The sequence below is a fragment of the Dreissena polymorpha genome, chromosome 1 (genome assembly GCF_020536995.1).
Source record: "Dreissena polymorpha isolate Duluth1 chromosome 1, UMN_Dpol_1.0, whole genome shotgun sequence".
NCBI classification, from domain to species: Eukaryota; Metazoa; Mollusca; class Bivalvia; order Myida; family Dreissenidae; genus Dreissena; species Dreissena polymorpha.
In genome coordinates, this window is record NC_068355.1 from 93,206,221 (window position 1) to 93,229,145 (window position 22,925).

At 35.8% G+C, this 22,925-nt stretch overlaps 2 protein-coding genes across 5 annotated transcripts in view; one reads left to right on the forward strand and one right to left on the reverse strand.

Annotated features, from left to right (window-relative positions):
- Positions 1–22,925, reverse strand: part of LOC127841010 (DNA-directed RNA polymerase II subunit RPB11-a-like) — a 492,318-nt gene that overhangs the window by 365,242 nt on the left and 104,151 nt on the right. The gene's annotated exons all lie outside the window — the stretch shown is intronic.
- LOC127840819 (myotubularin-related protein 13-like) overlaps positions 1–22,925 on the forward strand; it is a 156,374-nt gene that overhangs the window by 78,639 nt on the left and 54,810 nt on the right. For all 4 annotated transcript variants that reach the window (XM_052369244.1, XM_052369239.1, XM_052369253.1 and 1 more), the window contains exons 10-22: positions 1,954–2,082; positions 4,441–4,539; positions 8,616–8,770; positions 9,580–9,754; positions 10,473–10,622; positions 10,996–11,064; positions 11,507–11,695; positions 15,910–16,014; positions 16,359–16,552; positions 17,552–17,721; positions 18,806–18,879; positions 19,167–19,362; positions 22,548–22,681. In XM_052369244.1, the coding sequence (XP_052225204.1) occupies positions 1,954–2,082; positions 4,441–4,539; positions 8,616–8,770; positions 9,580–9,754; positions 10,473–10,622; positions 10,996–11,064; positions 11,507–11,695; positions 15,910–16,014; positions 16,359–16,552; positions 17,552–17,721; positions 18,806–18,879; positions 19,167–19,362; positions 22,548–22,681 (1,839 nt within the window). The remainder of the gene's footprint in view (positions 1–1,953; positions 2,083–4,440; positions 4,540–8,615; positions 8,771–9,579; positions 9,755–10,472; positions 10,623–10,995; positions 11,065–11,506; positions 11,696–15,909; positions 16,015–16,358; positions 16,553–17,551; positions 17,722–18,805; positions 18,880–19,166; positions 19,363–22,547; positions 22,682–22,925) is intronic.

Below are 22,925 nucleotides of genomic sequence, written 5' to 3' on the forward strand. Positions count from 1 at the left end.
TTATTTTTCGCCTTTTTCGTCCTTCGACCGATGGACGAATTCAAGATCCTAACGAACAATCATGTCACATATTTGAAACAAATAAGACTGAATTACCGTAGGCATGAGGCATTTAAATCCAGCGTAATCCACGCATATACACACGGCTCGAAATTAACACTCGCACACTCGCAAAATGCGAGAAAAAAAAGATTGCCAGGTAAGTTATAAGCCACTAGTATTTATTGCATATAAAGAAATAGTGAAAAAAAAACGAGTTATATTGCTTTAACGCGTTCGACGGCGTGAACGCTAAACCGTAGGTCAATTTTTTGAACGTCCGAATACCCATATGCGGAAGCGCGCAACTTGTTTGTTGACTGGTATACTTATAATACAGATACACAGATGGTATTGATACAAAGAACATGAAACAGTCGACTATTCACACTCAAGTTAAATCCGGTTTTGACACAAAGGGGTGTTCATTATACAGTGTACTGACAACTGACATTTCCTGTAAAACGCGAATGCAATAAGGCTGTATCGAATGCGTCGACTTCGTTTAGGTATAATAGTGTTGATTAGCGCTAATTGTTAACAACTTTATTACCCATTGTGTGTATTGTGTTTTTCAGGGGTGTTGCAGATTATACAGCCTACATGCGGCGAATCCGGATTAAAGACAATACTATTTAACGCAATTAAAATATGACGATGTGAGAAATATATTATGCGCTTTGTTACAAATTAATAAAGAACATTTTTATTTGTGTTTGGTTGTTTGGCTTCAAATATTTACGATGCAAAACGCTTGAAACTTTAATGAAATATGGCCAAAATAATTTGCTTACGCTAATTATAACCCATAATGTTCGCACCTTCTCTAATTGGCGCCGATAAAGGTAAGATTGTTATCAGTTTGACCGTGATAGTAATGGAAAAAGACTAATTGGCAATTGGCTTCGTTGTTTAAAACACTCGTTAACGATTATTCAGTCCAACTTATCCGCTAATCATAACAAAGAACGTGTCAATGACATAAAATGATAAGGGACAGTTACTATCACCTAAAATAACAGACTTGCTTATTGGCATATGCCAAACAAGGCCCACCTCCTGCAAGTGACTACCAAGTGCTGCACCTCTCTTTCCCCAGCACAATTTTTTCGCAACCGCGTATAACATGTATTACAAACAAATCGGACGTTTTTTGTTTTGTTTTTTCAAAAACAGAAATGGACGAATTTAAGAGCGGACGAAATAGTCATTTTTATGAAAAGGGCGAAATTTTGTGCCGACGAAAATAAATGGTTTCACAGTAGTTGTTCTTTGACATTTCAAATAGAAGTTGTTCCTTGACATTTCATATGGTAGTTGTTCCTTGACATTTCATATAGTAGTTGTTCCGTGACATTTCATATAGTAGTTGTTCTTTGACATTTCATTATAGTAGTTGCTCCTTCACATTTTATATTGTAGTTGTTCCTTGACATTTCATAAAGTAGTTGTTCCTTGACATTTCATATAGTGGTTGTTCCTTGACATTTCATATTGTTGTTGTTCCTTGACATTTCATGTAGCTGTTGTTCCTTGACATTTCATAAAGTAGTTGTTCCTTACCATTCCATATAGTAGTTATTCCTTAAAATGTAATAAAGTTATTGTTTCTAGTATTTTATGAAGTAAATGTTAATTCAAATTAATGAAGTAAGTCATTTGATATCGTAAGTCTTCCATTACAAGGACAGAAACAATCTTTAAAGTTATAAACATTGAAAGAATATTTGCAAGCTTTAAATATTTTTTTTCTCTGGATAATAGGTAAATTGTGAATTCTTGTTTCTTGTAAAGTGAAAAAAATATACAGTTTCTTTTGCTGTTTATATGTTATTTGTTATTTTAATTTCTATGTAGGTTAACTTGTAATTCTGTTTTATGATCTATTCTGTTACAATGTGTTCTGCTTTTCAGGCGAGTTTTTTAGGGCACAAGGGTATGGTGGAAGAAGATTTTATTCTCAAGGTTTTAAATGGCATGAGTTTTAACACATTTGTATCAGAGAGGGGTCCTCCGTATAGAGTCTGTGATATTTTTGATGAGGTGAGTGACATAGTAATATGACCAAATGAAATGTTAAAATTACCTTGCTGATAGATATGTATCCTGTCATAACAGCCAAATCTCAATTTAATAATAGCCCATCATAATATAAACTGAAGGTTAAGTAGCTAGCTATTGTAAGCACCCAGTTAAATATACATTACAATTGTCTTTTCTTTTCCTGCTTCATATTTCAATTTAATGAGATAGAAAATGCTTAAATTTGATGTAAACCTCAAACACTTAGTTTCAAACTTGATTTTTTTTTTCATTTTCTTCAAATTTTATGACCTGGTATGCATTTCATTGTATTTAAGATAAAAGGTTTTGAAACATAATTCAAATGATTATTATCTTTGTAACAAACCATATACTTCCTTTAAAGGGACCTTTTCACAGATTTTGGCATGTTTTGAAGTTTATAATTAAATGGTTTATATTGTTAAATGTAAACATTTGATCTAAAAAGCTCCAGAAAAAAAACACAAGAATAACATAAAAGAAAGAAAAAAGAGTAATCCTCAACTGGGCTCAAAACCGCTGACCCCTGGAGTAAAAGTCTATTGCTTAGACCACTTGGCCATCCGTGCTCATACAATCAGTTATGAATTTTATACTTTATATAAGCAATCCTCGTAGTATCACAAAAAATATAACGACAACAACAGAACTCTCCATTTTATTCAATCGTTAGGCATTGTAGAGCTTTAAACTTTTAAGTTTTTTTAAATCATCAAAGGATGCATATAATGGATACTGGTAGTATAGAGCATGGTTAATGTTCAGTTTTAGCATGGTTAATGTTCAGTTTTACTGTTTCCTCACAAATATCACAACAACAACGAAAATTTGCGAAACTGGAACAATTTTTTAAAATTTTTGTCAATTTACCAAAACGTGAAAAGTCCACTTAAAAAAATTGTACTCCAAATTTCGGACTGTATGCGATAACCCTAATGTAGCACACAGGTAACCCTGCTGAGTTAATTGTTCAATTCATACAGGGTAGTCTCCCTTAAGCACACATTTCATGCAAAGTTCTCTTTCTTAAGTAATCTTTTTTGCTATGAATAATGTATATAAAGTTGCGATAAATCAATCATTTTGAAATGTAATCTGTAAATACATTTAATGTAATGATGCTTTTAAAGGAGAATTGTATAAATAAATATATTATAAAACGATTGGAATCATCAAGAAATATGGCAAAACATTTTCATTCTTAAAAACTATGATTTTTTTTCCATAGACCACTCTGGTATTTTCGCCACCTATAGACCACTCTGGTATTTCCGCCACCTATAGACCACTCTGGTATTTCCGCCACCTATAGACCACTCTGGTATTTCCGCCACCTATAGACCACTCTGGTATTTCCGCCACCTATAGACCACTCCGGTATTTCCGCCACCTATAGACCACTCTGGTATTTCCGCCACCTATAGACCACTCTGGTATTTCCGCCACCTATAGACCACACTGGTATTTCCGCCACCTATAGACCACTCTGGTATTTCCGCCACCTATTTTGTTGATGACATCAACTTATTACACAACGCTTATGACACAGGAACTCGTCCATTGTTATCATGCATTGGAGCTTGAACATATCTTGCTTATTGTCAACTTTGACAATTGATATAGTCTTTTTTTTATATAGTTTTTCATTAAGTTTAATTGAAAACCCGTGTTACAACTGTTTTTGCACGAAAATAATTATTCAGTGTGTTGCTTTCGGTTGCAAGGAACGCTCTGACAAAACTTAAATACACACATACCGGATTCGATAAATTACAATTATTTTTAGCTAGACTGTTTTCGGAGATAACCTGAGGTATTGTCATAGCCAGCTTGTCGCCGTCCGGCGTCGGCGTCGTGCTGAAACCTTCACATTTTGCTCTAAAATCAAAGCGCTTCCACCTACAATATTGAAACTTCATATGTAGCTGCACCTTCATGACTTCTACACGCCACATCCATTTTTGGGTCTCTAGGTCAAAGGTCAATGTCACTGTGACCTCTAAAAAAAAAAAAACATTCTTACAAGCTTTCGCAGCCGAGCATGGAACCCATTAGGCGGTGCTCTTGTTGTATTTTCTGACATTTCGCGACAAATTCTAAAAGTATTAATATTACTAAAAACATGGATCATTGTCCTGCCATAAGTAGTTAACATTTCTCCTTTAACAAAAGCTTGGAAAGAGTGGACAATGTTTTTAAAAAAGATAGCTGTATCTGTTTGCCTTTACTGTCAAGCTTAAAACTTATTTGCCAAAATACACAATCAGACCTAACATTAGGATTTGAAGCTCATGTTTATGGTGTATGTGTTATTATGAAGTGGCCATTGTTGCACAGGTGTATGCCAACATCCAGGAGAATGTTCGTGATGAGAAGCTGGACTCCAGCAAGATGGTCCTGAACATATCTGATCTTGCTCAGCAGCTGCATAATAATGTAAGTACGGGCCACTTAAACTGGGTAATATACACAAAACCCTCTCAATAAAGTGTGGCCAGGTATTCATGATTAACCATGAACATCATAGCGTACTTTTTGTGTCCCCCACCACTATAGTGGGGGACATATTGTTTTTGCCCTGTCTGCTGGTTTGTTTGTTGGTTTGTTGGTTTGCATCAAACTTTAACATTTGCCATAACTTTTGCAATATTGAAGATAGCAACTTCATATTTGGCATGCATGTGTATCTCATGGAGCTGCACATTTTGAGTGGTGAAAGGTAAAGGTCAAGGTCATCCTTCAAGGTCAAAGGTCAAATATATGGGTTAAAATTGCTCATTTAATCTACACTTTTGCAATATTGAAGATAGCAACTTGATATTTGGCATGTATGTGTATCTCATGGAGCTGCACATTCTGAGTGGTGAAAGGTCAAGGTCATCCGTCAAGGTCAAAGGTCAAATATATAGGGGGGTCATAGTGTTTAACAAACACATCTTGTTTCATATTAATTTATAAAGTGTAAACTAACATGATTTGTTTGCTTTGACGTGAAGTTGCGGATGTGCAGAATTTTTTTATCATCATATGAAAACAATTGCTTATATGATGCCCTTATTTCAACTGAAAAATGTATTTATCCTGATTATTACAACTTTCTACATACATGTAGGTATTACAACATGTGGTGTCAGGCTGAAGGGGTAGGGTACCTGCGCTTCTATGACCAGCTGTAGTTGTTGTCTGATAGTTGTGTGTCGAAATAATGTTTCACTTGGTTTGATTTTTCAAAGTGAATTGTGAGTTATTTCCATTTTTCCTACATATTTACAATAATTATTTATCACATCATTTTCTTACAACTATAATAACTGGTTGAATATTAAGATGCTTAAAATGAATTGGTTTAAAAAAGATTTTGAATCAGTGTTTTTTTTATTTTTAGCTTACCTGAGCACAATGTGCTCATGGTGAGCTTTTGTGATCGCTTTTTGTCCGTCGTGCGTCGTCCGTCTTGCGCCGTCAACATTTGCCTTGTTAACTCTTTAGAGGCCACATTTATTGTCCAATCTTCATGAAATTTGGTTAGAAGATTGGTCTCAATGATATCTTGGATGAGTTTCGAAAATGGTAACGTTTGCTTGAAAAACATGGCTGCCATTTGAGGCGGGGCATTTTTCCTTATATGGCTTTAGTAAAACCTTGTTAATACTCTAGAGGCCACATTTATAGTCCAATCTTCATGAAACTTGGTCAGAAGATTTGTCCCAATGATATCTTGGATTAGTGTGAAAATGGTAACCTTTGCTTGAAAAACATGGCTGCCAAGGGGCGGGGCATTTTCCTTATATGGCTATATATGGCTATAGTAAAATCTTGTTAACACTCTAGAGGCCACATTTATTGTCCAATCTTCATGAAACTTGGTCAGAAGATTCATCCCAATGATATCTTGAACGAGTTCAGAAATGATGCCCTTTGGTTGAAAAACATTGCCGCCAGGGGGCGGGGCATTTTTCCTAATATGGCTATAGTAAAACCTTGTTAACTCTCTAGAGGCCACAATTATTGTCCAATCTTCATGAAATATGGTCAGAAGATTTGTCTTATTGATATCATGGATGAGTTCAAAAATGGTTATGTTTGCTTGAAAAACATGGCTGCCAGGGGGCGGGGCATTTTTCCTTATATGGCTATAGTAAAATCTTGTTAACACTCTAGAGGCCACATTTATAGTCCGATCTTCATGAAACTCAGTCAGAAGATTCATCCCAATAATATCTTAGACCTGTTCAATAATGATTACGGTTGGTTGAAAAACATGGCCGCCAGGGGGCGGGGCATTTTTCCTTATATGGCTATAGTAAAACCTTGTTAACACTCTAGAGGCCACATTTATTTTCCGATCTTCATGAAACTTGGTCAGAAGATTTGCCCCAATGATATCTTGGATGAGTTCGAAAATTGTTTTGGTTTCTTTAAAAACATGGCCATCATGGGGCGGGGCATTTTTCCTTATATGGCTATATAAAATTATGGCTTTTGTAAAACCTTGTTAACACTCTAGAGGCCACATTTATTGTCCAATCTTAATGAATATTGGTCAGAAGATTTGTCTTATTGATATCTTGGATGAGTTGAAAATGATTACGTTTGCTTGAAAATCATGGCTGCCAAGGGGCGGGGCATTCTTCCTTATATGGCTATAGTAAAATCTTGTTAATACTCTAGAGACCACATTTATAGTCCGATCTTCATAAAAATTGGTCAGAAGATTCATCCCAATAATATCTTGGACGAGTTCAAAAATGATACCGGTTGGTTGAAAAACATGGCCACCACGGGGATGGGGCATTTTTCCTAATATGGCTATATTAAAACCTTGTTAACACTCTAGAGGTCACATTTATTTTCCTTTCATCATGAAACTTGGTCAGAAGATTTGTCCCAATTATATCTTGGATGAGTTCGAAAATGGTTTTGGTTGCTTTAAAAACATGGCCACCAGGGGCGGGGCATTTTTCCATAAATGGCTATAGTAAAACCTTGTTAACACTCTCGAGGCCACATTCATCGTCCAATCTTCATGAAATTTGGTCGGAAGATTGGTCTCAAGGATATATTGTATGAGTTTGAAAATAATTATGTTTGCTTGCAAAACATGGCTTCCAAGGGGCGGGGCATTTTTCCTTATATGGCTATAGTAAAATCTTGTTAACACTCTAGAGGCCACATTTATAGTCCGATCTTCATGAAACTCAGTCAGAAGATTCATCCCAATAATATCTTAGACCTGTTCAATAATGATTACGGTTGGTTGAAAAACATGGCCGCCAGGGGGCGGGGCATTTTTCCTTATATGGCTATAGTAAAACCTTGTTAACACTCTAGAGGCCACATTTATTTTCCGATCTTCATGAAACTTGGTCAGAAGATTTGCCCCAATGATATCTTGGATGAGTTCGAAAATTGTTTTGGTTTCTTTAAAAACATGGCCATCATGGGGCGGGGCATTTTTCCTTATATGGCTATATAAAATTATGGCTTTTGTAAAACCTTGTTAACACTCTAGAGGCCACATTTATTGTCCAATCTTAATGAATATTGGTCAGAAGATTTGTCTTATTGATATCTTGGATGAGTTGAAAATGATTACGTTTGCTTGAAAATCATGGCTGCCAAGGGGCGGGGCATTCTTCCTTATATGGCTATAGTAAAATCTTGTTAATACTCTAGAGACCACATTTATAGTCCGATCTTCATAAAAATTGGTCAGAAGATTCATCCCAATAATATCTTGGACGAGTTCAAAAATGATACCGGTTGGTTGAAAAACATGGCCACCACGGGGATGGGGCATTTTTCCTTATATGGCTATATTAAAACCTTGTTAACACTCTAGAGGTCACATTTATTTTCCTTTCATCATGAAACTTGGTCAGAAGATTTGTCCCAATTATATCTTGGATGAGTTCGAAAATGGTTTTGGTTGCTTTAAAAACATGGCCACCAGGGGCGGGGCATTTTTCCATAAATGGCTATAGTAAAACCTTGTTAACACTCTCGAGGCCACATTCATCGTCCAATCTTCATGAAATTTGGTCGGAAGATTGGTCTCAAGGATATATTGTATGAGTTTGAAAATAATTATGTTTGCTTGCAAAACATGGCTTCCAAGGGGCGGAGCATTTTTCCTTATATGGCTATAGTAAAATCTTGTTAACACTCTAGAGGCCACATTTACTGTCCAATCTTCATGAAACTTGGTCAGAAGATTCATCCCAATTATATCTTGGACCTGTTCAAAAATGATACTGGTTGGTTGAAAAACATGGCTGCCAGGGGGCAGGGCATTTTTCCTTATATGGCTAATAGTAAAACCTTGTTAACTCTGTAGAGGCCACATTTATTTTCCGATCTTCATGAAACTTGGTCATAAGATTTGTCCAAATAATATCTTGTTATCTCAGGTGAGCGACTTTGGGCCTTTCAGGCCCTCTTGTTTTATTAACTTACTGAAATATTTATCCTTATTTTCAAACATATAAAACACAGCTGGTATGTGCTTTCAGGAAAATCCTAATCCCCAGCCATATGTTCAGAAAGTGCCAAGGCCCACAGAAGGTGCATACTCGCGGATACATCAGCCCACATTTCCCGTGCTTGATGAGGACAAGGTGGCAGCCATTATAGAGGACGGGATCTCAAACCAGACACAGAACAACAAGTGTGTACTTACGTCCATTGGGGATTGAAATTTAGCCTGGTTTTATCTGCACTTATTTAAGTGATTATTTGATTATTTAACCCACTTATGCCTAGTGGACTCTCCCATCCTTCTAAATTTGATCAATTTATTTCCAAAATTAGAGATATCTAGCATATTTATTTTTATATTTAGAATATTTCTTACAGAAATTCCTTTAAGCAAACATCGCAGACCCAGATGAGACGCTGCATCATGCGGTATCTCATCTGGGTCTTCACTGTTTGCCAAGGCCTTTTTTCTAGACGCTAGGCATAAATGGGTTAAGTGACTCCTTAGTAAAAAAAACAAGTTAAAATATGTTGATGTTGTTAAATCATATGAATTAGTCTTTTTTTTATCAGGAACCAACCTTGTTAATATCGTTTTACATGTATATAGTATGTGATGAATTTTACAGATTGAACATGAATGTACTACATAAGAAGTCTTCCCTACTATATATGGTGTCTTCCTCACTTTATAAGGGGTCTTCCTACTATACAAGGGGTCTTCTTTAGTATATTAGGGGTCTGCCTTACTAAACAAGGTGTCTTATAACTTAAACTATATTAGTTGTCTTCCCTACTATATAACGAGTCGTCCTTACTATATAAGCTATCCTCCATACTATATAAGCTATCCTCCATACTATATAAGAGTCTCGTTGCTGTGTTAGGAACAAAACCCTGACAAATAACATAGTTACTCGATTTCATTCTTGTAACCTCAGGATAATGTAGAACTATAATAATTTTCAATTTCATTACCTCATGATAACGTTTATACAGTGACCTCCTCAGATTGACAAGTACAAGGCTACAGAAGCGGATAGTCCCGATGGGTCAGGCGATATCAACAGTGGGGGACAGACAGAAGATTGTAGACAATAACGCACGGCGACTTGAAGTGCTCAGGAACTGTGTCAACTTCATATTTGACAACAAGATCTCAGATGCCAGAATTGTATGTAGCGACCATGTTATGAGATATGTTTCCTTGTTTTTCTGTTATTCAAGTACTTTGCATATGATTTAATGAAAATGAATGTACAATATACAATTTGTTAGTTAAGTTCAAATACTTTTTTCATGCAAATGTATTTGAATAATGTGCCTACATTAACAAGTAAGCTTTATCTGGATTTAATGCTATCTAAGGGTCTGATGCATTAGTTTTAACAACTGTCAAAATCTGCAGTTTTACTGCTGATGCATAATTAATTAATGAGCAAAAATAAGCTTAAACAAATGGGTAACGTACATTTAAATCATGTTGTTTTTAATAAAATAGGCAATACATAATCAGGTATTATTATTTATTTACATGTTTTTTGGCAATAACTTATCGCTTTTGCAAGTTGACCTCTGTAGCAAACTGTTAATTAAATGTTTTTGATATAATAATGAATATAAGCCCATGAATGTTCATTAAATGAAATTTTTAATTTAACAAAGTAAAACAATTTAACAAATATTTGTAGTGATATATTTTTTGTTTTACAGTTAAGTCGAACAATACATTAATATTTTACAGTGCTTTGTATTGAAGTCATATACAATTTAAAAAGGTTTCGAAGCTGTGAACATTGACAATGCTCTATGTTAACTATGGATTGATAAAATTTAAAAATGTTTTGACGCTGTGTACATTCCCAATGCTCCATGTTAACTATGGATTGCAGATATTCCCGGCAGTGCTTCGTGCGTTGAAGGGCAAGGTGGCTCGCATTGCTCTGACCTCGGAGCTGGCCCATAACATACAGAGCAACCGCGCCATGCTTGAGCACCAACAGTTTGACCTGATTGTGCGTCTGCTCAACTGCGCACTACAGGTACAGCTTAAAGATACTGACATGGTTGTCATGGTTGTATGCTGGTTTTTACCTAAATGAGTATGATTTAAAAGCCGTTACATAAAATGTATTTTTAATTTAAGGCAACAGGTGCTCTTGTCATTTATATTAAAGTTAGGTAATACAATGAGCCTCTTTCTTGGAAAACTGGGCTAAACGCATGGTTGTAAAGTGTTGTCCACAAATAGCCTGTGCAACTCTCACAGGCTAATCTGAGACAACACTTTCGTCTTTAATGGATTTCTTTGTTTTAAAAGATGTCTCTTCTAAAGGAAAATTAAGTTTAGGCGGAATAGTTTCAGGACATTGACATGTTCATTGTTGTAGTTTTATATTCCTTGACCCATTTCAGAATGATTCCTCAATGGATGAGAATGGAGTGGCAGCCAGTATACTTCCTCTGGCCACGTCCTTCTGTCGGGTGAGAATTCACAAATTTACAAAAGAGTCTGAAAGGAATTTTAATTGATTTGGAGTATTGCAATTTTGATAATGATATTCAAGTATTCTTAAAAAGATTTGCAAATTAGATATTAAGTTAGCCTCCATATACATAGAGAATTTAAGTTAATTTTGATATATTTATATATTTTTTTGTTATACCTGTCAGAAGTACAAATGTATATTTATCCCACTTATACAGCGAATTTGGTTGATTAAAGCCCCGTTGATTAAATTTCTGCTATAAACCACGGCACGAAATGACGTCATTTTGTCCAGCGAAATTATCCAGTTAAACTAATTTTGTTAAAATAAAAAGGTTTACTGCCAAGGCTCGTGCTTTTTGTTTTCTAAGTCTGGCATGATAAACCTGATCTATAATCAACGCTAACCTATTATTCTCTATATATGGTATAATTCAGAAACTGTGTACGGGAGTGATCCAGTTTGCGTACACGCTGTGCCAAGACCATGCAGTTTGGGGCAACCAGCAGTTCTGGGAGGCTGCATTCTACCAGGACGTACAGAAGGACATACGCCAGCTGTACGCACACCAGTATGAAGAACACATCATGGTACGCTGGCGTAAGGAGGGCTCGCGTCAGAGACATGTGAGCTACGCCAGTGTTTAAGCACAACAGTTCTGCACATGTATCACACAGTTATATAATCAGAGTTTGAACATGTGTTTTGCGATCTATAATCATAGTTGGGTGTTTTACCATCAGAGCTTTTTTCTTCTACAACCATACAGATCCTTATTAGGCATAATTAGTACCAAAAATATCCTTTTTAGCTCTGCTGTTTTCGCAGGAAACCCGAGGTATTGTCATAGCCAGCTCGTCACGTCATGTCCGTCGTCCTATCCGCCGTCCGCGTCGTGCTAAAACCTTAACATTTTGTTAAGGTTTTGAACATTGGCTCTAAAATCAAAGTGATTCCATCTACAACTTTGAGACTTCATATGTAGCTGCACCTTGATGAGTTCTACACGCCACACTCATATTTGGGTCACTAGGTCAAAGGTCAAGGTCACTGTGACCTCTAAAAAAAAAAAAAAAAAAAAAAATTTGACAAGCTTTCATTTCTTCAAAAATGCATCCGAAGCCGAGCGTGGCACCTGTTATGCGGTGCTCTTGTTAATATTTTGTTTTAGTCATCATGATATTAAAATTTTCTAAAAAAGATAAAAAAATGATTCATTTTCCCACATTTATGCACATGGTTTTATTTTCTACAGTTAAAAAGCTCTGCTCCTCCCAACCTTGCAGTTGCCTTAGTGTGTTGTTTTTTCTTTATAATGCAACACAATAGTTTTTAATCATGTTTGTCCATTTTACTTGAATGTATGCAACATTTTCTCTAGCTTTACCCCCCCCCCCCCCTCTAAATTAGATGTAGAGTTGTATGTTTTAGCTTGTTCCCTGCATACTGTCTACATTTTTGTTGCATCTTCTTATAGATTTCTAGTTTTTTACTTGTAGATAGCTGCACATTTGATTTTGCTGTGCACCTTTTTATTTGAACTCACTATTGTTACACTGAAAGCTTGCTTTTTATGTTGCATTTGTTTTTGATTATGTATATCATAATTTTTCTATTTGTTTTATAACCATAAAATAGCAATATGAATACATGGTAAGATTTCAGAGATAATTGAGTTTTGTGAGTTGCATTTCACTCTTAAATATCAATTTGTCTTAAATAAATACTTGCTTGCTTTTGTTATAAGCTGTTGATTTTTAAATTTGATTACATTCCATTTGCACTAAATATTGTAATGCTTGTTTGTTTCATAGTGTACAATTCATGTAAGTGCTTGCAAATGTCCTTTGCATTGCTACTCTCCCCACTGGGTATTGTGTCTCTATGAATGATCAGCAATTGGTATGGAACAAAGAGGTGTTGTCAAGAAATCTTCTTGAGTTCATCCCATGAATTCTACTTTTACATGTTTTGCATTTGATCTCTTAGAGAGGCCATTCTCAACCTAGTTCTGTGATCTGTGGGTAGACCTGAGTCCCTCCTAGTTGATCCTTGTTTATTCTTTTCCAATGGAGTTTTAGGCCAACTCTTGGCCAATGAAGAGCTTGTGTTAGTCCGATATTGTGAGGTTCAGGCCAATTATTGGCCAAGTAATAGTTTGTTGTGACCAATTGTGAGCTTCAGACCAATAGTTGGTCAATAAATAGTTTGTTCTTGGTGAAATGTGAGTTTTTGGCCAATACTCTGCCTATATATAATTTGTTACTAGCCCTATGTGAGGTTGAGCTGAAAAACTAAGTTGAGTCTTGCTTATTCAGTTGCCCCCCCCCCCCCTTTCAGTGCTGAGTTGCCATTTAGTTCCCTTGTGAATCATGTAGCCATTTTGATTGTCATATAGGAACTCTGTTTGTCAATAATTTTCCAGATTGGCTTTTCTTTCTTTCAGTAGAATATTGTGTATTTTGCACTTAGAGTGTTATTTTTCATATGTCTGCATTTATTATTTTATATGCCCCTGGTGTCTTGATGCTGTAGTCATACAGAGATTGTCCAGCCAATTATTCCATCTGTCTCACTCTATGTTTTTGACCGGTCAAGTATATTTTACCATTCTGGTTAACACATATATTGCTTGCTACTGCACTTTGATATGTACAGTCTTGCTTCTGATCCCTGGCCCGGACACTGGACTTGTGTTGGGATTGGTATTAAACTTCTTTCTATAGCAATAATCTCCTATCTCTAAAGTTTACTACATGTACTTGTATGGCAACTCTTGACAATTGCAATTGAAAGCTTATTCTGTAGTGACGATCGATTGGTCGTTGTGGGCTTGTTAAGTATATTTACCGTACCCGGGGTACATGTAAGTATACTTAACAGTACCCAGGGTACATGTAAGTAGTACCAGAGCTGAGAATGACCAATCAAGCTCTTGTGACAGAACACCTCTGATTTTCATGTTATTGGAAATATTGCTTGGACAGTCATAAATTGAGCAAATACTGAAAAGAAAAGTCAGCTATTTTTCAACTTCTTTGGAAAATGAGGATGAAAATAAAGTGTCACAATCAGTGTAATTGTTTTTATTCCTGAATTTTAATCAAAGACACCATATTTTAGTGTCTTACAATCCTCAACACTGAGATGTCACTTGAGGATTGCTGTTTCACTTTGTTTTAACATGTTATAGAACAGTTCAGATTGTTCAGTGCTTGTAAAAAAAACTTGTTGGACATAAAGTTTGAACCCTGGGTGCAAACCCAAGCTTGTGTGGCAGGTTTCCGATGCATGACACTAGCCTATTTGTCAGTTCAAAATCTTGGTTTGCCTTAGATGAGCAACTTTTTTTGTCTGTTGGTTGTAGATGATCTTTGCAAACGATTTCCTCAAGGCAAGATTTTTTAAATTCCAAATCTGGTGACGAGAATGTTCATTAGAGGAGAGAAAAAGTAAAAATAATCATAGTAGTAAGTTCTCCTTTAAAATAGATTATAGTTTAAAACAATTTATAGATATAGATATAACAAGTCAAAAATCAAGGAACATTTTAATACAGGCAAATTTTATACAAATCACAAGTTTTGACTGAGCAATAACTTAAAACAAAGTTAAAAAATGTTACAAATAACCTATCTATATACCATTTCACTTGAAAAAAACATAAAAGCATAATAGTCACCCCACCAAATATACGTCTCATTCAGCTTGATTATATTTTTTGCATCATTCTTCACAAAAGGCTTTTTGATATTGTTTTTTTTCCCTCTATAAAAACACCAACTTTATTATAATATTGTGTTTGACCAAAATATTTTTTCACAGTATTGTTTCGCTTATTCCGAAGAATGGCTCAACAAAAATCTTTGAATTTAATAAAAGTCTGAAATTTTAAGTCCGAACCAAAACCATACACCTGCAGCATATATGTTGGAAAACGATAGACCAACACTTGCAATATACGAAAAAGGGTATACATGATCAATATAAATTAAATAATGACTCAAAATCGGAAGCAAAGTAAGCTTGGATAAATAAAAAAAATCTTGACTAATTGCACATATGGTTGAAGTTCTTTTATTGCTTTTGGCTTTCAAAGATCTGTCATGTGATGTGATTCCTGTCATGCTCAAATTTGTTCTTTAATATGCATTTGTTGGTTGTGTTATAAAGTATTTTCCTTTGCAGTTTTTGTGAATGTTTGATCTGTATTCAGTTGACATTTCTTTGTCGTGTATACATATGCGTAGCATACAGCTAAGACTTGTTTTGTGACATTAAACAGTTACTGTCAATTCTCATGTTTTAATTGCTGAACCCAACCGGTCCCAACTTGGCATAGGTCTGTGACCTTAGTGGTCGCATACTTACATTTCATATAAGTGTGTAACATTGTGCACTGTTGGCTTAGCTCACACTGTTCCTGCAGAGCACAGATCTGTTATATTAATATAACATTTTTGTTATTATTATAATGACTTATTTTAATAGTAGTTTACACTTGTGTTTATATAAATATATATTAATGGCATTTAAATTAACATAAACTGACACTATTGTAATAATTTTGTTTCATTGTAATATCAATATTACATGATTCGTAAACAAATACTTTAATGTGTTTGACCTTCAGAATATATCCAGGTAATTAAATACTTACACTATGCAATAACATAAATAGTCATAAAACAAAAACATATATTTTTTAAGTATCTGAGATTTGTATTTTTGAGCTATATCATCCATTTGTAAAGTTTGTAAACAATTTTTATCAGTTTAAACATAATCTTCTGTACATGTATGCACCTTATTGCTGATGGCTGTTCTGATTGGTGGATAGAGTATGGAGCTGAATGTGAACCAATCACAGCGTCTGTCCCCTGACCAGAGTCGCAGCTCAATGAAACAGAAGGAGATCGGGGCACTGGACATAGCAGCTGAACAGGTTGGTTGTATGGATTTGCCATCAATGGCCATAGAAAACTGGATATAGCAGCTTAGCTGACTGATCTTACAGCAGAATTAGCCATCAATGACCACAGAAATTATTAAAACAGGGTTCTACCATAATGTATTGTGTAGATCTTTCAAATTAATTTTAAATGCACCATGGTATTTACCTTCTAAAAGATATTGTTAAAGATTGTATGCTAATTTAAATTATCACTCACATAATTTAAGACTTAATGTTTGAAGCTGGGTATCTGCATAAAATTGCAAAATTCAAAATTTATTGGCAATATAGAAGAGTAATTAACAAGTTCTAAAGTGAACAGTGACTGTTTGCAGCTGCGTATATGGAGCACGTTGACTGAAGCCCAGCAGCAGGAGATGATCAACAACGAGGAGTCTACGGTGTACAGCCAGGCCATACACTACGCCAACAGGATCGTGTACATGCGTGTGCCCCTCGACTGCAGTCGCTCACTCAAGAACCTCACGTTTGACGACGAGACTAAAAGTAACAGCAACATCACCGCTAGGTAGGGGTGCCTTGTGTGTGTGGCTAAACACAGTGTGATGAGTTATGAAAAGTGAAAAGATTGTTGTAAACAACTCATAAAGTTCAGAGGAGGGCAATCATTGAAAGGATTAACATGGTTGGATATTTGTTTAATTTGCATTTCTATCACTCTTCAGAACACAAAACAAACATGACTAATCAAGATGGTACCGTAGATTGCTTGTGAATAATAGGAATACTACAGCCATGTTTTTATGCCCCAGGATCAAATGATTGGGGTATATTGTTTTTGGCCTGTCTGTCTGTCTGTCATGCTGTGGAAAACTTTAACCTTGGTTAAACTTTTGCAATACGTTTTGCAATATTGAAGATAGCAACTTGATATTTGGCAAGCATGTGTATCTCATGGAGCTGCACTTTTTGAGTGGTGAAAGGTCAAGGTCATCCTTCAAGGTCAAAGGTCAAATATATGGGTTCAAAGCGGTGCAATAGGGGGCATTGTGTTTCTGACAAACACAACTCTTGTTATCTTTAATAAAGAAATAGTGTAAAAATCAGTTTATTAGATTTTTGCTTGTTTAATTTTATTGTCATATTTTCATATGTTGATACCCATTTCTCTGTGTTTATTTGATTGCTATGTGAACTTTGCAATACATGCACTATTTTTGACAAGCCTTTTAACTTCATTTACAGGAGAAAACCAGACTTAATGCATGTGCAGGCTAATCATGGACTACACTTGCCATTCCATTGAACAAACAATTCCATGAATTGTAAAGTGTCATCCCTGATGAGTCTGTGCAGATTTCACTGGGTAACTTGAGACGACACTTCGCACATGCTGTCTGCCTGGTTTTCCCTGAGAATGGCTCATTTGATTATGTGTTTATTAACACTACCATTTATTAAAAGAGATCAACATTATCTATGCAGCAATTTAATGTGTGTCTACAAGAGCAATTATCTTCTTTAACTGCTGTAAAAGAAATCTTGAAATGTTAACTCTTTGGTCTAGCTTGGCGGAGAGTGACAGTATAGATGCAGAGAGTGGGTTTGATGAGACAGAGGTAAGCGGAAGTGTGGCACCTGACGTGATCCGATTCGTCACTCGCTTTGTGGACAAGGTCTGCCAGGACAGTGGAGTGACAGAGGACCACATCAAGTCTCTACACCAGATGATACCTGGTATTCAATTGTATTGTGTGTGTCTTTGTGAATGCCCTTAATTGTTTTTTATACGAATCTATGTGAAAGTCTTAATTTGTGTTCTGTGTGAATCTCTTTGAATGTCGTCAATTGAATTTCATTGAGTGTCTGTGAATGCCTTAAATTGTTTTCTCTATGAATGCTTTTGAATGTGTTATGTTTGGTTCTGTATTATTCTCTGTGAATGTTTTAAATGTTGTTCTTGGTGAGCATCTGTGAATGTCTTGAGTTGTGTAGTGTGTACATGTCTCTTAATGCCCTTAACAGTTTTCTTTATTAATCTCTGTGAATGTTTTAAGTTGTGGTCTTTGTGTGAATCCCTATGAATGTTTTTAAATGTGTTCTCTGTGAGTGTGAATGTCTTGAATTGTTTGCAGACGAATAAACAACCCCATTTTTTTCACTTCTGTAAATCTCCAGATGGCAAACCAGTCAGATGGCAAATAGTCTATTTGGTTTATCTACTTTGATACAATTGTACATTTTCTTTTGTTAATACTTTCAAACATGGACATGTTGCAGCAAAACGAAATAAATGGCTCAATAAAACATTACTGACAACATATTCTCTATGTTTGAATATGATGAGCACTGAAATGAAATGATAACTAATCAGATAAGGTCAGCACCACAAGTAACTGATGGTCCCTTGCACTGTGTAATGATTATAAATCATGTTCAGTTTATGATAAATTTCAATATTATGTGATTAATGTGTATTCTGTTTAATACTTTACCACTCAGAAACACACTTTGACGCATTTGCAGTCCTTCAGAAAATCAAATTTAATGTAAGTCCTTTCTTATATTCAAGTTTGAAAGGCTTCATTTCCAACCCTAAGATACTGATAAGCAGCAGACAGCATAACACCTGAACAGACTGCGAGTTACGCGCAGGCTGTTTTGGTTTTATGCTGTTTGCACATATCCATTTTCACTTTGCTTCTGAATGGGAAAGGGTTAATACTTATTTTAGAACGCATAAAAGTTTGTTACTACAATCAAAGGTAGTACTGTTCTAGAATCATGCTTCCCGATATATTTATGACATGTCATGTTCCAGGAGTGGTTGCTATGCATATGGAGACCCTGGAGGCAGTGAATAGAGAGGCAAAGAGATTACCACCCATACAGAAGGTAGAAACTTGGTTTACTTCCCATGCATTCTTGAAACTTTCGTCTCAAACTTTAAAAGGAACCTGTTCCAAATAGTCAATAAACTCCATACATTTTACAGTTTGCCATAATGATATAGTTGATATCAAAAACATTTCAACAAGAAAAAATACACTGTTGATTATACTTATGGTAAACTTTAAATGCAATATTCCCTAAAAGCTGAAAGTGTCATCCCTGATTAGGGTTGCAAGGTGACCTAGGGCTAATATTGGCGGATACTTGACGCACTTGATTGATATTTGCAGCCCAGGATCCTGACTCCAGCCCTGCTTCCTGGCGAGGAGATAGTGATGGAGGGTCTGCGTGTGTACCTGCTGGCAGACGGGCGCGAGGAGGGCACCGGGGTCAACATGGGCGGCCCCTCACTGCTCCCTGCAGAGGGCGCCATCTTCCTCACTACGTACAGGATCATCTTCAAGGGCATTCCTTGTGATCCTCTTGGTAACGATGCTGTTGCCTGTGAAAAGATTATAATATAATTGATTGTCCAATTAGGGGCCTTTTCAGGCAAATTATTGTAATATTAACATTGTGCAACAAGCACATACACATAAATTATTCATAACTTTATAAAATTTTGACTCGGGTCTTTCTTGGACAACACAATTAGCACAGACTTTGTGTGTTTATAGCAGCAAGAAATTTGGTGTGTAGTCAGTTTAGTTTCCTGTAATGAACCAGTACTTAAGTTTCTTCCAAAAGATCTTCTGAATCCTTCCAGAGTTGATAATGAAACCATAATCAGCAGTGAGTGAGAATGTTTGATCAGTTAAAATTTTGAATGCCACTGGTTGAAAGTCTTAAGATTTAATTTGATATTGATTTGTTCAAATTCATCGTACTGTATTCAAAATGCATGCAACTTGTACTACCAGTGTGACTCAGATAAACAAATGCAAGTGCCAATGTTAATTAAGCCAGGGACAAAGTAATGTAACCTGCCTTGAAAAAAAATCGCTAGTTCAGATCATGGACTGAACGTGGGTCCTTCTCAGTCCTAGACAGATGCCTGACAACATAGCTATACATGTATTTGCAGATGGCGAGGCAGTATAAGTGTTTCTTATACCTGATCTTACTACATCAGTGAAAATGTTGTTTATGTTGTACAATCTGTATATAAAACTTGTCCTCAGATGTTTTGTATATAAGTGCCACTCTGGGAAACATCGTTTACTGCATGTGTGTGTAAATTGTTGTCCCAGAATACCCTTTGCACTTTGTATATGATAATCAGGGATGAACATTTTCACTTGTATGATATTTTTCACCCCAAAAAATTGATGTGTGTGTGTGTGAAGACTCCAGTTTAGGTGGAAAGCATCATTCCTGAATAGCCTGTTTAGCCTGTTAGGTCTTGGAGGACACTTAATGAACATTCTTTCATTGTCTGAGTGCAAGGCTCATATAGATAATACCAGGGAATAGACTAAATGACATAGAGAATAATAGGTTAGTGTTGATTTTAGATCAGGTTTATCATGCGAGGCTTAGAAATTAAAGGCTCGTGCTTTTTCATTTTCATGCCGAGCATGATAAACCTGATCTATAATCAACACTAAACTATTATTCTATTTATCCCACATTTTATAAAGTAAACCTTTTTATTTAAACAAAATTTGTTTAACTGGATAATTTCGCTGGATTCATGACGTCATTTTGTCGAAAACATGATATCATTTCGTGCTGTGGTTTATAGCAGAAGTTTTAATCAACAGGGTTTTAATCAACCGAATTCGCTGTAAAAGTGGTATAAAACATTGTTCCTTATGTGACAATTTATTTTATTATACCTCACTTTTATTTGCAATGCTAAACTCCCATAGGCCATCGTGACATAGAAATACTGTCAGACCCAGCGGGAATAAATTTACTGTCCAAAATATACTGTATCCCGCTGCCATAGCAATCAAGTGCCACCAGCGGGAAAAAATTTACTGACAAAAAAATACTGTATCCCGCTGCCTTAGCAATCACGTGCGGAATGTTCGAAAATTATATTGTCCCATTCGCGCATGCGCAGTACGCACTTTTGCGTGTCCGTTGTATTTGGGTAATTAAAATATCGATTTCAGCTGAAACTGTGCTCTAGAATAGATAAATGCCATTATTTAAGCTTTGACAGGAGTCAAAAAGAAAATCAATTTAGTATAAACGACACGCTTACCTCAAAGGCAACTTTAATCCAATGCTAATAACAATAAAGTTACAACGATATACACTTCCAGTGTCTGTTCTTAAGGTGTTATGCATGACAAACACACAATCTGAAATACGTTTTGGATTCGTTCGATGCTTTAAACAAATATTTTACTGTAATAAAAAAAACACACCACGTCTATATTGTTGTCCCAAAATGTTTCGTCACCGAAATGACGTCACACAAGTACGTCATAAATTGCGTAATCAAGTGATGAAAATAAAATACGGAAAGCTGGTTCTGTAATAGATCTATATTTTTAAAGAAATAATTGACAACTAAGAAAATTGATGGGATAAATTTATTTCTAGGTCGGTGCCGAATAAAGTGAAGTTCATTTTGCTCTGCCCGTAAATCTGAACCACTCAACATATTAATGGTTGTTCATTGCTGAAACAAAATTCAATTATTGAATATTTAAATTGTTCATGGTTCATATAAATTGTTCATGTTTTAATAGTTTATTCGGTATAATAAAATAAATATTACATATCTGACAGGGTGACAGTAAATTTGTCTACTTTCGGAAAAATACTGTCAACCTTGGCTTCGCCTCGGTTGACAGTATTTCCTCAAGTTGACAAATTTACTGTCACCCTGTCAGCCATGTAATATTTATATAATGCTCCCCCCAAATTTTTGGAGGGAGCATATAGTCGCCGCTTCGTCTGTCCGTGCGTGTGTCCGTCCGTGCACAATTTTTGTCCGGGCTATTTCTCAGCAATTTACGACCGGAATTCAATTAAACTTTATGGGAAGCTTCACTTCCAAGAGGAGATGTGCATATTATCAGCCGGTTCTGGTCGGATGATTTTTCACAGAGTTATGGCCCTTTGAAATTTTCCATTAACTGTACATATAGTGCAATTCTTGTCCGGGCTATTTCTCAGCAACTAATGACCGGAATACAATGAAACTTTATGGGAAGCTTCACTACCAAGAGGACATGTGCATATTATCAGCGGGTTCTGGTCGGATGATTTTTCACAGAGTTATGGCCCTTCGAAATTTTCTATAAACTGTACATATAGTGCAATTCTTGTCCAGGCTATTTCTCCCCAACTACTGACCGGAATTCAATGTAGCTTTATGGGAAGCTTAACTACCTTGAGGAGATGCGCATGTTATTAGTGGATTCTGGTTAGATGATTTATTTAGAGAGTTATGGCCATTTGAAATTTTTTAGTAGCTAAACCATCCATCGTATTATTTTGTCCAAAGTTATGCCCCTCAAGACGTTTCCTTTTATCTGAATATATAGTGCAATATTGTGACAAAAAAAAACTTTGGGGAGCATCACCCGTCTCCGACGGTTTCTTGTTCTTTACATTGATTAAATCAATATTACTATATAAACAGATTTTTTTCAAGAATGCTCTCCTTATAATGGGATATATTAAGCAAAAATTTTTGATATATATTTCAGCATGTGAGGCTGTGATAATGCGAGCGTTCCCAGTGTCCACTCTCACCAAAGAGAAGAAACTCAATGTCCAGTACTTGCCCCATCTCAACCAGTGGCTGCAGGAGGGACTGCAACTGCGCTCCAACATCTTCCAGGTGGGAGCATAGAGAGTGGTCTCCCTTGATTTACCTTTCAGTATTGGTTAATTGTGCAGGATAAAGGTTAGTTTAGAAGAACTTGATTAATCTAGAGATGTTTCTGTCACAACTGCCTTTCAAAGTATTGGAGTATATTGCTTTGCCAAAGTATGTATTCAAGACAGTGGCTTACCCTCTATTAGTAGTAAAACAGTTGTTCATTTGATATTCACTAAACTCAATGTAAGAATGTGTTCCAAAG